Source organism: Camarhynchus parvulus, chromosome 4A, assembly GCF_901933205.1.
Source record: "Camarhynchus parvulus chromosome 4A, STF_HiC, whole genome shotgun sequence".
NCBI lineage: Eukaryota > Metazoa > Chordata > Aves > Passeriformes > Thraupidae > Camarhynchus > Camarhynchus parvulus.
Window position 1 is genome coordinate 848,060 of NC_044600.1, and position 13,246 is coordinate 861,305.

General features: G+C 62.1%; 1 protein-coding gene across 1 annotated transcript; it reads left to right on the forward strand.

Annotated features, from left to right (window-relative positions):
• Positions 1 to 7,693: 7,693 nt before the first annotated feature.
• XKRX (XK related X-linked) lies at positions 7,694 to 13,172 on the forward strand. Its single transcript, XM_030967555.1, has 3 exons — positions 7,694 to 8,001; positions 10,305 to 10,564; positions 12,126 to 13,172. The coding sequence occupies exons 1-3, from the start codon at positions 7,709 to 7,711 to the stop codon at positions 12,869 to 12,871; spliced, it is 1,299 nt and encodes a 432-aa protein (XP_030823415.1). The 5' UTR covers positions 7,694 to 7,708; the 3' UTR covers positions 12,872 to 13,172.
• Positions 13,173 to 13,246: the final 74 nt, after the last annotated feature.

The window sequence follows — 13,246 nt, forward strand, 5'->3', positions numbered from 1 at the left end:
CTGCCTGCTCCCCGAGGGGATGTTTGTCTGCAGCCCCTTCACAGGGGTGTGTGCACAGCTCTGCTGCTCACCAGGGTCCCCTCTGAGCCGGGCTGGGGACATCACTGCTCACTGCCTGGGTTTTGTGCCCTAGCAAGGGCACTGAGTGGCAGCAGGCCCTGTGCTCCCAGGGGTGGAAACAGGAGCCTGGCTGGGAGCAGGGAAGTGGTGGAGACCCTCAGACCACAGGGCAGAGAGTGGAGGGAAAAAACGGGCCAGCTCCTCGATCTTCATCTCTGAAGCTCTTATCTTGCTTCTCAGGTTTCCTGCTTCTTCTCCCAGCCAGAGCTGCCCTCCCTGGCTTGCTGCCACTGATGTGTGTGGAGAAGTCACACTGGGATGTCCGAGCTGCAGGAGCTCTGGGAGGGGGAAGTGGAGTCCAGGGGACAAAGATCCTTCAAGAGCCATGCCCAGGAGCAAACAGGGAGCCTGCTGCCTCACATCAGCTGTGCCAAAGCACCCAGCACCAGCAGCACCACCTCGACCACCTGGGCACCGACCACGAGCCAAAGATGCTGAGACACTGCCCTGGCCCCGGAGGTGCCAGCCCAGGATGGGCACGGCCCCAGGCCCTCCCCTCCAGCCCCAGCCCTTCTCCCCAGCCCCACACACTGCTGGGAGCTCAGCACCTGTCCTGGGCAAGGGAGGGGCCCCAGTTCCATGCCATGGGCAGGCAGCCATGCATGGTTAATGGTTGATGAAGTTGCTGTTCTGGTATCACAGCCAGGTGCCATATTTGGGGTGACTGGTCACCCCTGTGCTGCTGATGGCAGGGCAGTGGCAGCACCTCCCTGTGCCCATCCTGGTGGCCTTTCCCAGTTTGTCTGTCCCTGTGCCAGCAGCCTGCACTGGGGAGCAGTGGGCAGGGCAGGTGCACACCCAGCAGGGGCTGCGATGTTTTTTGCAGAATTAGCTGTATGAGGGCTGAAATGATCTGCTCCAAGTGTCAGCTCTTGCCTCTGTGTTCAGGGGTGGCGCTGCAGGGGACAGCCCAGCAGGGACAGGAGTGTGCTATAACATGACCACAGGGGCTATAAATAGGGGAGTGCCATGTGTCAGGCAGCCCTGAGGGGCAGCAGGATCTGCTCTCCCTCTGGCACCAGTGGATTGCCAGACATCTCTGAACACTTGGGGTGCCACTGCTTTTAAAACAAGCGTCCAAAACCCCTGGTGAGACCGGAGCTGAGGACAGGAAAACCCCCCAGGAGCCAGAGGCAGCTCCAGGTCACGCCTCCCAATGCACACACCAGGATCAACAGCCAAGAAAACCTCAAAATCCACCCCAAATCTGGCGAAACCCACACCCAGCTCCAGGGAAGCGGCACGAGGGCCAAGCCCACATCGATGTGAGCTCTGCTGGGGCTGAGCTCAGGTTTGGAGTGGGCAGCTGGCCCTGTGCCCACCCACCCACCCACCCAGGGTGCAGCCACACACAGCCCTGCCAGGCCCACTGGGCCTCCCCGGGCGGTGCCAGCGGGGACCAGCCGCAGCCATTCTGGTTCCCTTGGTGACTGTTGCCAGGTGAGAAACTCTGAGGCAGAACTGATTCTCTTGGCCGATGAATGAGGATGTTCCCCACCGGAGCTGTGAGCAGCCCGTGCCCCGGGCCGGGCTGGACCCTCTAGAGCTGCCAGCAGCCCCCGGGGAGGGCAGTGCTGCCCTGGCATCGCTGCCCAGAAGGCAGCACGTGCTCTGGGGCTGCTCCTGCCCGCTGAGAGCCGCACGAGAGGGAGTCAGGCGGCACGGAGAGGCGCAGATGGCCGCGGGCTGGCGGGCTGCCCTGCCTTGGCTCCACTAGAGCCCGTGAGTACATGGGGCACATGGGGAAAAGGGAACCCCCCTGGCACCCCGGGCAAGCAGCGGGGCTGGGGGATGGCTGGGGAGCTGGGACCTGGGCAATGAGGGTTTGCAAGGGAACACGGAGGGCAGAGCAACAGGGGCTGCTGCAGCCTGGAGAGCCTTGAGCTGAGCTGGCACCAGAGCCAAGGTGAGGGCAGAGACCAAAAGGTCCTGGCTGAAATATTAGCAAGCTGTTCTGCTTTGCTTGGAACCGCATCAACCCTGCCCAAAAAGGGACCTGTGGTGGGCAAGGACACACACAGGCTTTGAGGGGAGACTCATCTCTGTTTAATGTGTGATATGACAGCTCTGAGCTGGCCGGTATGCAAACAGCCACATTGTCCCTTTAAATCCCAGCACAGCGCTGGTGGCTAACGATAACCCCGGATCACAGCAGCTCCCAAATCCCAGGAGCTAATTACAGGCACACGCCCCGCAGTCAGGCTGGGAACGCAGGATATTTACAGCCTGTGACACCGAGACCTCTTGCTGAGGCACTGGGGCACCGCGCAGGTTTGCTGGCAGGGCACCGGGGACAGGGGATGCTTTGCACCCCACTGCCATGCAAACCCTGCGGGCAGCCGTTCCCCGAGCTCTTTTGGGTAAGGGACATGGTTTCTGCAGAGTGCTCTTTGCAGGAGCAGGCAGGAAGCATGCAGGGAGCTGTTTGCTTTTCACCCCGTTCCTGGCAGGAGCTCCCCAGCCAGAGCACACACACATTTCTGGGAGAGGCTGGGATCTGACGCTCTGTTTGCTCTGCTCCCTGCTGCAGGACGAGCTGCCTCCTTGTTCCCTGCCCCGGGCCACAGCTCTGGGAGCCCCTGCCATGGCCACAGGCCCTACCCAGGCTCCTGTCCTGGTTTTGTTGGGAGCATCCTGGTGCTCCTGCTGCCTTCCTGCGTGGGGGAGAGGAGAGTATAAACCGTTCCTCCTGCTGCCAGGATGCCCAGGGCACACGTAGGCGCAGCCTGGCGGGGTTAGCACTGTGCCAGGGCTGTATACTCTTACAGCAGGGACCAGGGGAATCAGTTAATTAAAGGTAATTTTAACCCTTCCTGCCTGGTTTAGTGTTACAGCATCACCCACTGCCTGTGCTGGGACCGTAGCCAAGGAGGCATGACTTCAAAATGTGTAATTATCACAACGATCTGTAAATGCACCCAAAGGTAACTCTGCTTTCCTGTTAAATTGAAGCGTGAGGCAGCTGACGCCGCCTGTGCTGTGCCTGCGAGCATCCTCCGGCAGCACTGAGCCCGTGCCCGGATCCAGTGGGCTCAGCACACCCTCCAGGGAGCTTTAGAGGGATGAGGTGCTCAGCACAGACCCCAGATTCCCTCCCAGCAGGGTCAGAGTGGGGCTGCATGAGGAGCTGGAGTGCTGAAAGCAGCCGCATGATGAAGCAAATGGAATAAATATTTCCCCAACCAGAAACTATTCCACAGACTGCTGGGGCAGGGAAAAATACAGCCGAGTTGCTGTGAAAGCAATGCAAAATCCAAACAGTTTAGGCTGTGGAAACCAGTCATTTGCAAAGCTATTTCCAAACTAAGTCAAAAATTCCCAGCTCACAGATTGCTGGGAAGCTCCCAGCCCTGCCGGGAGGGCAGCGTGGCCGCGCTGGGGGGACAAAAGCGTGTCCCCTTCTCACACACCCATCAGGCTGGGGGACACTTTGTGATGGCCACTTCCCCCAGCCCAGGGGCCCAGCCACACGTGCCCACTGTCACTGCCTGGCACCAGCTGGGCTCGGGGTCCTGAGCAGCTCCCAGGTCTGAGGCAGCCCGGCCATCCCCACACCCTGCTGCTGCCTCCACCTCCGCGGGCAGGGCTATATTTGGGAAGGCAGCAGAGTGCTGGGCATGTTCCAACGAGCAGCCTGGGAGTGGTGTCTGCTCTGGCTCCTAGAGAGGAGAGCTGGGGGAGCACGCTGGCAGCTCTCCCCACCTGGGCCCTTTAAGAGCCTGGCTCAGAGAGCTCCCTGTCTTTTCCAAACAATTTTCTCTTCTCCTTTTACAGGAGCTGAGCCGCCAGGCAGGCATGTGTAAAGCAGACAGGGTTATTTTGAGACTGAGAGCCGGTGAGGAAGCTGCTCCCACCCCACGTACAGCCCAGGCTCCCACACACAAGTGCCCTGGCACATCCAAGGGGCTGGGAAAGCTGCACAGCAAACCCTGAGGTTTCACACAGTGGGCAGCCAGCACCATCACTGCCCTCGGTGCAAGGTGTGCTCTGTGAACACTGGGATTAAAAAAAAAATTATGGAGGCTGGGATTAAGAAATTAATGAAGCTGGGATGCTGTCCAGGGTAGGGCAGGCATTTGTGGAGACAGGAAAATTGACATTTGCACGTGGTAGTGAGACTCAGGCTGGTGCCTTGGGCATCCCCAATGATCCTCGTGCGTCCCTTCCAGCTCAGGAGATTCTGGGATTCTGTGATTCTGTGATTCTGTGAATCTGTAATTCCATGATTCTGGTATTCTGTGATTCTGTGATTCCATGATTCTGTTATTCTGTGATTCTGTGATTCCATGCCACTTCACATCCACCAGCCCAGGGGCTGTTCTGCATCTGGGAGGTTCCAGAGGGAGGGCCAGTCAGTCAGCAGGCACCAGCTCTGCTGCTCCAGAGTGCAGCCACTGTAGAGAGGGGACACCTGGGTAGGATGTCCCAGTGCGTGGCCCAGCCATGCTGGCCTGGGGCAGCCCTGGCTCAGGCAGTGTCTCTGTGGCAGTGAGTGCTGTCCCAGGGTGGCTGTGCAGCCCTGGCTCAGGCAGTTTCTGTGGCAGGGTGTCCCAGGGTGGCTGTGCAGCCCCAGCTGTGCTGGGCTGGCAGGCAGAGGTGTGGGTGTGGGGCTGGCAGGGACAGGGAGTGGCAGTGGGACAGGAGCTCTGGCTGATGCTATCTGTGACCCACATCACTTTTATGGTCTGTCTGCTGTTTACAGCACAGAGGACAGGTGGGGTCAGGCTCTAGAGGTGACTCACAGCGGGAACAGCTCCTGCTGCTCAGTGCTTGGGACAGAAAATGGGATAATAACTGGTGTGGAAAACGCTGTGAGGCTTTGTCTCTCCATTCCTCCTGGTGGCTGCTGGGGCTTACGGATACAGGACTGGAATTCTTGCTTGCTTAAACAGTTGCTCTTAAATATTTCGTCACAAAGCAGGGGAAGCTGAAATTAAAAATATGATGAGTCGAAACCCAGGCATTGCTCAGCTGAGGGCTTGGTGACCTGCCAGACTCCTGGGGAATGCTTTTAATTTGGATAAGTGGAAGTTGCATAAATGGTACAAACGGCATGCTGCTCTTGCTGCTCACACAGAGCCGTGGGTGCAGTTGGCAGTGCCACAGGATGTGTTGTCGCTGGCTGAGCACCCAGCCAGGCACAGCTGCTCCTGTGCACAGCTCCCACCCCGGCTGGCCACCGTCACCACTCGGCCTGGACACTGCTGCCTTCACCCTCTGCCCTGCCAGAGGTTTTTTTTTGGAAAGGCTGTTTTCCAAAAACAGCTTGAAAATATGTAACTGTCATACCAGAGCAGAGTGGTCACACACAGATCTCCCATCCCTGCCAGTCAGGCCAGTCCCCATGAGCTCATGGGGTTTGTGGTTTCCCAAAGCAGCTGTTCAGCTTGGAAGGAACAGCTCTGAGCAGCTGCAGGGACAGGGATTGCTTCTGTGTGGGAGCTGTTGCTGGGGGAGGTATGGCCTCCAAAGTCTCAGGCAGTTTTATTCTCAGCTCTCCTGCTGATAAGCCTGATAGCCCTGGAAATGCTTCCAGCCTGGTGAAATGGGGAAAATCTGGTGCATGTGGTTTGGGAAGTTTTGTGCTTTTGGCTGGTGTGGGGCAGGTGAGCGGGCAGAGTCTCTGTTCCTAACGTGGGCACCTCCCTGTGAGCTGGCCTAGAGGCTGAGGGCTGAGCACTGGGAGCCTTTTACAAGTTACCTAAAAATTTGTGCTCTGCCTGAACTGGGGAAAACTGACCAGCGTCAAATATTCTTTGCCTTGTCCCATGTGCCCCAGCCAGGCAGCGTGTGCCCAGGCTGACCGAGGGATCTGCCCGGCAGTGGGTGCTCAGCGTGTGCTCATCCCCCTGTGCCCACCCCAGCGCTCCTGGGGAAAGGTGGGCAGGGCTGGAGCTGGGGGCAGCGTGAGCCGGGCACAGCAGGGACCCCATGGTGACAGCCCGGCCAGCCTTGTGTTCCCACTGTGGGCAGGGGAACAAGGGGGACAGACAGGAGGAAGGGGGCTGAGAGCTGGGAGGTTTTGCTCTGTCAGTGAGCCCACATATCCCTTTATCTCCAGGGTGAAGGTGAAGGGAAAAGCGCTCTCACTCAGCTGTAGCACAAGGTCACAGCTGGAGGCAGGAACATCCAAGCTACAGGACACATCTCCCGTGTAACAACGTTCCCAAATCTCCATACACACACCAGGCACTGCGCCTGGAGCGTGTCCCTGACACAGCTTGTCTTGCCAGATACCAGAATGTTCCTGCCCTGACAACAGCCTCCCTCCACACGCTGCCCATCGAGCACAGGGCCATGTGGTGCCATTTCTGGGCCATGCGGTGCAATTTCTGGGTCTGGAGCTGGGGTCAGGCCCCGGATCTGAGGTGCTGCAGGCTGCAGGCAGCTCTCTGGCAGCTGTGGATTCAGGCAAGCCTGGCACCCACACTGGCATCCTTCCTGCCCCACAGTGGGACCCCTGTGTCCCTGGGGCTACCTGACAGTTCTGCCCCGGAGGGACCCTCCATGTGCTGCTGCACCTTGGGGTGTTGGAAATTTCCAGGAACTGACTGGGCGTCGACTTGACAGGGGGGCCCTGGGGAGGGTTCCAAAGTCTCAAGGGGTACCAGGGGGATTGTCCCGCTGTATCTGGGGAGGGGGTGTCCCGAGGCGGGTTCTGGGGGGCTCTGGGCTCTGGGTCCTGGCCATGGAGCTCTTCCCTGCAGAGATGGGGAGCCCTCGGCAGAAGGCGCCGGTCCGAGACAGGGGTGTGGGGGCAGAGGGGCAGGAGGGGCTGTGCTGGGGCAGGGACCTCCACACCTGGTGGGGACAGGGCACAGCAGCGAGGGGGTCCCGGAGCAGGAGGGTGGTGGCCAGGGCGGGGCAGCGGCACCGGGAGGCGAGGGGCCCGGGCTGGAGGTATGGACCCAGACGGGATGCCCGGCCGGTGCAGCCCGGGCCGAGGGCTCGGGGCTGTGCCGGAGCGGTCCCGGTGCGGGGCCGGTGCCGCGGGGCTCGGGGCGGTACCAGAGCGGTACCGAAGCGCTCCGGAGCGGTCCCGGATCGGTCCCGGTGCGGGGCCGGTGCCGCGGGGCTCGGGGCGGTACCGGAGCGGTCTCGGTGCGGTGCCGGTGCCGCGGGGCTCGGGGCGGTACCGGAGCGCTCCGGAGCGGTCCCGGATCGGTCCCGGTGCAGGGCCGGTGCCGCGGGGCTCGGGGCGGTACCGGAGCGCTCCGGAGCGGTACCGGAACGGTCCCGGATCGGTGCCGGTGCCGCGGGGCTCGGGGCGGTACCGGAGCGCTCCGGAGCGGTCCCGGATCGGTCCCGGTGCAGGGCCGGTGCCGCGGGGCTCGGGGCGGTACCGGAGCGCTCCGGAGCGGTCCCGGATCGGTCCCGGTGCGGTGCCGGTGCCGCGGGGCTCGGGGCGGTACCGGAGCGCTCCGGAGCGGTCCCGGATCGGGGCCGGCCGTCGGGGCCCGGTGCGGCGGGCGAGCCCCGCCCCGGCCGTCCCGCCCGCAGCGCGGCTCTCTCTCTCTCCGCTGCAGCCCGGGATGGCGCCGCGGCGGGGCTGAGCGGCCGGGCCGGGCCGGGCCGGGCCGGGGCCGCCATGGACGCTCCGAGCGGGGGCTGCCCGCCCGCCGCCGCCCCGTCGCGGGCGAAGCTGCCGCTCGGCATCGTCTTCTCGACGGCGCTGTTCTGCGGCGAGGGGGCGGCGGCCGCCGTGCTCTGCCTCTCCTACGGCCACTCCGACGACCGCTTCTGGCTGGCGCTCACCGTCTTCTTCGTGCTCTGCCCCTCCGTCCTGGTGCAGCTCACCCTCATCTTCGTGCACCGCGACCTCAGCCGCGACCGCCCGCTCGTCCTGCTCATGCACCTGCTGCAGCTCGGGCCCATCATCAGGTGAGCGCGGCGGGGACCCCGGGCACCCCCGGCACCCCTGGGAACCCCCGAGGAACCCCCGAACACCCCCGGGCACTCCCGGTACCCCCGGCACCCCCGGCAGCAATGCGCGGAGCCCGGCAGGGGCGCGGGCAGCGGGTGAGGGCAGGGAGCGGTGCCGGCAGGACGGGCGCTCCGGGTCCGTGTGTCAGCGGCCGCCTGCCCGGAGCCGCTCCTGCCGCCTCCCCGTCCCTCCGCCCCGGCTCTGCTGCTCCCCTTGCCCGCCGCTGGTGCCGCGGGCGCTCCCGCTGCTGGAGCCCGCTCCGGGCAGGAGGCGGCTCTGCCAGCCTGTTGCGTCCCAGCTGCTGGGAAAGCTCTGCCCGAGGTCCCGGAGGTAGCCAGCGATTCACTCAGGCTCTTGGTTTTGCCATCATTTGGCTGTGCTTGTGCTGGGAGCGCAGGTGGGAATCCCCGGCGGGTGCTCCGGGGTGAATACTGACATGGTATGGGGCTGAGATGGGGCTGAGTAAGGGGAAGTTTACATTAGATATCAGGAAAAGCTTTTACACCCAGAGAGAGGGTGGTGCAGCTCTCAAACAGGCTCCCCAGGGAAGCGGTCACAGCACCTGGCCTGTCTGAGTTCAACAAACCTTTGCACAATGCTCTTGGGCACATAGTGGGATTCTGGGGGTGTCCTGCATAGGGCCAGGAGTGGGACTCAGTGGGGTTATGGGACATGGAGCAGAGCTGGGTGCGGGACTGGGGCTGGTATGGGAGCTGTGGGGCACTGGGCTGTGCTGGGAGGAGGACGGTGAGGGGGTGGATGGATGTTGCACAAGCTGATCCTTCATTCCTTGGGAATGCTGCGGTGCCTCCCGGGCTGTCATCACCCGGGCAGCCTGCTCCATGAGGAGGCACTGCAGGAGGCAGGGCACAGCCTGGCATGAGGAGGCATGGCACAGCCATGGCACAGCCATGGCAGGCAGGAGGCATGGCACAGCCTGGCACGCAGGAGGCATGGCACAGCCTGGCATGCAGGAGGCATGGCACAGCCATGGCAGGCAGGAGGCATGGCACAGCCTGGCACGCAGGAGGCATGGCACAGCCTGGCATGCAGGAGGCACGGCACAGCCACCATCTCCAAGGCTCCTTCCCAAGGGCAGCCCAGCAACCACACTTTGGCCTCGCTGTACCACAGGCTCCCAAACCACCGCGGCTGCTCCGCACTTCCTCTGCCACCGGAAACAAGCAGCGCACCAGATGTGTCCCTGTCACCATGGCTTAACTTCAGAGCCTCCTGTGCTGGCCCCCAGCAGTGCTGGGACTCCCACCGCCCCAGCGAGGCTGGCTGAGCTGGCTGGGTGCTGCCCAGCTGCTGGAGGAGCCAGCTGGGGCTGCCCGGGGCAGGCTGCTCGGGCTGGAGCTGGAGCCCAGCCTGCTGAGAAGGTCTGGTAGGGCACGGGGAGCCAGCTGGGACTCCCCTTCAAGCTGGGCCTTTGGGATGAAACTGTTTTCCTGTTAGAGTTTGCAATGAGCCATGAGTGCTGTCGAGAGAATTTATCCTAAGCCCTCCCTCCTCTTGGGTTTGGTACACAGCAATTTGTGCTGTCCTGATAAGCACCATGAACAATGGTGTCCTGTTGGTCCCAGAGCCAGCTGCTCCCCAGGCAGAGCCCAGCTGCTCCCCTGTGGCCATGCACACCCCCATGGCTGTGTGGTGGGGCTGGGGGTCCCGTGTCCCTGCAGGCAGGGCAGAGAGTCCCAGCCCTGCCCACAGCGAGGCCTGCAGAGAAGGGGCTGAGGAAACTCTCCCTTATCTGCCCACGCCATGCACGGCTTCACCCTGCGCCCTCCTTCCTGCTGTCCCCAGCAGGCAGGAAGTGTGGAAGCCTTCTTCTGCTCAAGAGGAGAGATCAAAGAGAACTCTGATATTCAGCTCTGATATTTCAGAGTTTCTGTTGCCTCTGCTCAGAGGAAGAGGTTTCTGCCGGTTGGGAAAACAGAGCCCAAGGGTGATTAACACCTTCCTGCAGCTGCAGCTCTGCGCGGGGTCGCTGCTTTGTACCCGGGATGCTGCACCTCTTCCAGCAGCTCGCTGGAGCAGTTGTTGCCCCCCTGGTGCTCATGATCACCCTGAATGCTGGAGCAGAGGAGCAGCCACAGCCATCCCCACGGTCCTGGTGTGCCCACAGCACTTTGGGCAGTTGCCCAGAGCAGTCGGGCTGCACTCAGGAGTGGGGTCTGGGCAGCACCACACAGCTGGGCTGGAGGCGCTGGAGCGGGACAGCAGCAGGGCTGGGGTGACAGCTGCCGTGTCCCCACAGGTGTGTGGAGGCCCTGGTGGTGTACTGCTGGTCGGGAAGGGAGGAGGAGCCCTACGTGACCATCACCCGCAAGCGGCGGCTGCGGCACGGCTACGAGCTGGAGCTGGAGCAGGAGGTGGGGCACTCGGAGCGGCGCCTGGCCACGCACCGCAACGCCTTCAAGCGCATGGCCGTCATCCAGGCCTTCCTGGGCTCCACGCCGCAGCTCACCCTGCAGCTCTACATCAGCGTGCTCGAGAAGTACGTCCCTGCTGCCCGAGGTAAGGGCTCCCCACCAGGGCACCGGGGCAGCTCCCCAGCTGCTTGTGCTCATGGGACATCCAGGCAATCCAAAAAGTCCTGGGCACACAGCTTCCTCTGGGCTCCCTGAAATGTGGAGCATGACCCACAGATGTTGGGCACTCATCAGCTCTCTGCTTTCCTGCTTGCAGTGGTGCAAAGTGGGAAAGGGCAGGCATGGCTGAGGTGCCAGGCTCTGCTCCCATCCAGTGGGAAAGGGCAGGCATGGCTGAGGTGCCAGGCTCTGCTCCCATCCAGTGGGAAAGAGCAGGCATGGCTGAGGTGCCAGGCTCTGCTCCCATCCAGTGGGAAAGGGCAGGCATGGCTGAGGTGCCAGGCTCTGCTCCCAGCCCTGTGCTCATATCTGCCCTCCAGAGCCAAGCCATCCACCCAGTGCCAGTCTCATAAGAGGGTCAGGTCCCTGTCCTAGCCTGCTCCAGTCTCCATTCATTTTTTTCCATCTAGATACAGGCTCTGGCTTCCCTCAAGTCCCCCCACTGTATCTATTTCTGCACATTTTCCAGCAGCCAGAGCTCCCAGCCCAGCACTCCCACTCCAAGGCTCCCTCGCCTGCTCCCAGGATGTTTATGTGCTTGGGGGTGGATATGCCAGAGCAAACTTTTAACTCCCATTTTGGCACTGAGCTGGGCACGCAGGTGTGCTCCTGCACCATTCCAATTACAGTGCTGGCTGAAGGAGCTGCCCTCACCCAGCAGTGCTGGGAGCCCAGACCTTCTCATCTGTGCCCACAGCAGGTGCATGAAAAGGGAAGCACGGGAGATGCCCCATAGAAACCCCCTAATTTGCCACAGCCCTCTGCAGAGGCATTTTGGGGAGTTGCAGATGCACAGGAAGAATGAGTGCCAGGGCTGCTCTAGCAGTAGATGCAGGAAGTAAATACCAAATGATGTGTTCTGGGTGATTCCCTCGCAGCTGGAGTGCCAGCTCAGCCCTGCAGCTGGCAGCCACCGTGGATGGGACCAGCTGCATTCTTCTATTTCTCTCCATGGTATTCCTGGCTGTGCTGAATGTGAGCAGCTGCTGGCATTCCCTACAAACGACCTTGGCTCTGCAGCCCTCGGATGGGGCTGGCTCTTGGGATGCCTCTGGGGCTACAGTGCTGCAGCTCTTGGCTGGGATGAAGGCAGAGGGGCCCTCGCAGCCCCGAGTGTGCCCTGCTCACCCTTGAGCAGCATTTCCTGCACAGGGCAGGGGGCTGGGGCATGGTCCAAGCACAGAAATGGCTCTGGTCTGGCCAAGGCTTGTGTTTTATTGGTGTAGGGAGAACCTTTGGGTTCTGAGCCTCCTGCTGCCAGCAGCCGCCTCATCATGGGGGCTGTCACCACCGTGCCTGAGCTGTTCCGGCAGTGCTCACACTGAGCCTTCTGCTGTGAGCCCAGGTGTTGGGCTTCTCACCCAGGACTGGCACCCCAGGTTTCCCACCTGGAGCTGTCACCCCACACTCTGCACCCAGGCAGTGGAGAGGCTGGACACAGCCTGGACCCCTGCGCTGCCTGACTGGCCTGCTCTGTCCCTCTGCAGCCGTGCTCATGGCCATCTGCCTGGTGTCAGTCACATACGGGGCCCTGGTCTGCAACATCCTGGCCATCCAGGTCAAGTACGACGACTACAAGGTGCAGCTGCGCCCGCTGGCCTTCCTGTGCATCGTGCTGTGGCGCAGCCTGGAGATCTCCACGCGCATCGCCGTCCTCGTGCTCTTCAGCACCGTCTTCAAGCACTGGATCATCCCCATCGCCCTGGCCAACCTCCTGGTGGTTTTCTTCTTGCCCTGGGTGCAGTTCTGGCGCAGCGGCAGCCGCCTGCCCGACAACATCGAGAAGAACTTCAGCCGCCTGGGCACGGTGGTGGTGCTGTGCGCCTTCACCCTGCTGTACTCCAGCATCAACATGTTCTGCTGGTCGGCCGTGCAGCTCAAGCTGGCTGACCGGGACCTCATCGACAAGTCTCAGAACTGGGGCCGCCTGGCCGTGTACTACGTGGCCCGGCTGGCTGAGAACACGGCCCTCGTCATCCTCTGGTACTTCTTCAAGACTGACGTCTATGAGAACGTCTGCACCGCGCTGCTGGTGCTGCAGCTGCTCCTGGGCTACTGCCTGGGCATCTACTTCATGCTGCTCTTCTTCCAGTACCTGCACCCCTGCCGCCAGCTCTTCAGGCACAACGTGGCTGACTTCCTGCACTGCGTGTGCTGCCGCCGGCGCCCCGCGGGGACCCCGCTGTGCCTCGAGGCGCCCCTGGAGCCCGGCGTGAGGCACAGCATTGTCTGAGCAGCCGGCTCCTCCAGCCAGCCTCGGACTGGGCATGGGCAGCGCAGGGCTGTGCCAGCAGCTGGAGGATGCCCGTGGCACAGGCTGAGTGCTGCCTGGGCTGCGATGGCAGCAGGTCCCAGTGCATCCCCTCGGGGCCAGGGGGACAGGAGTGTGCTTGCCTGCTCAGGACCACTCGTGAACATGAAGGAGGGTTGATTTGGATTGGACATAAGGAAGTTTTTCGCAAGGAGAGTGGTGAGGGACTGGCACATGTTGCCCAGAGAGATGGTGGATGTGCCGTCCCTGAAAACATTCAAGGCCAGGTTGGCTGGGCTCTGAGCAACCTGGTCTAGTTGAAGATGTCCCTGCCCACCTCTGGAGTGTAACCAGATG

What these genes read in the sequence shown, in the direction of transcription:
- XKRX (XM_030967555.1), top strand. Translation starts at nt 7,709, where the DNA reads ATGGACGCTCCGAGCGGGGGCTGCCCGCCCGCCGCCGCCCCGTCGCGG. An exon ending in CAGCTCGGGCCCATCATCAG is followed by an intron (nt 8,002 to 10,304) that starts GTGAGCGCGGCG and finishes GTGTCCCCACAG; the next exon opens with GTGTGTGGAGGCCCTGGTGG. An exon ending in GTACGTCCCTGCTGCCCGAG is followed by an intron (nt 10,565 to 12,125) that starts GTAAGGGCTCCC and finishes GTCCCTCTGCAG; the next exon opens with CCGTGCTCATGGCCATCTGC.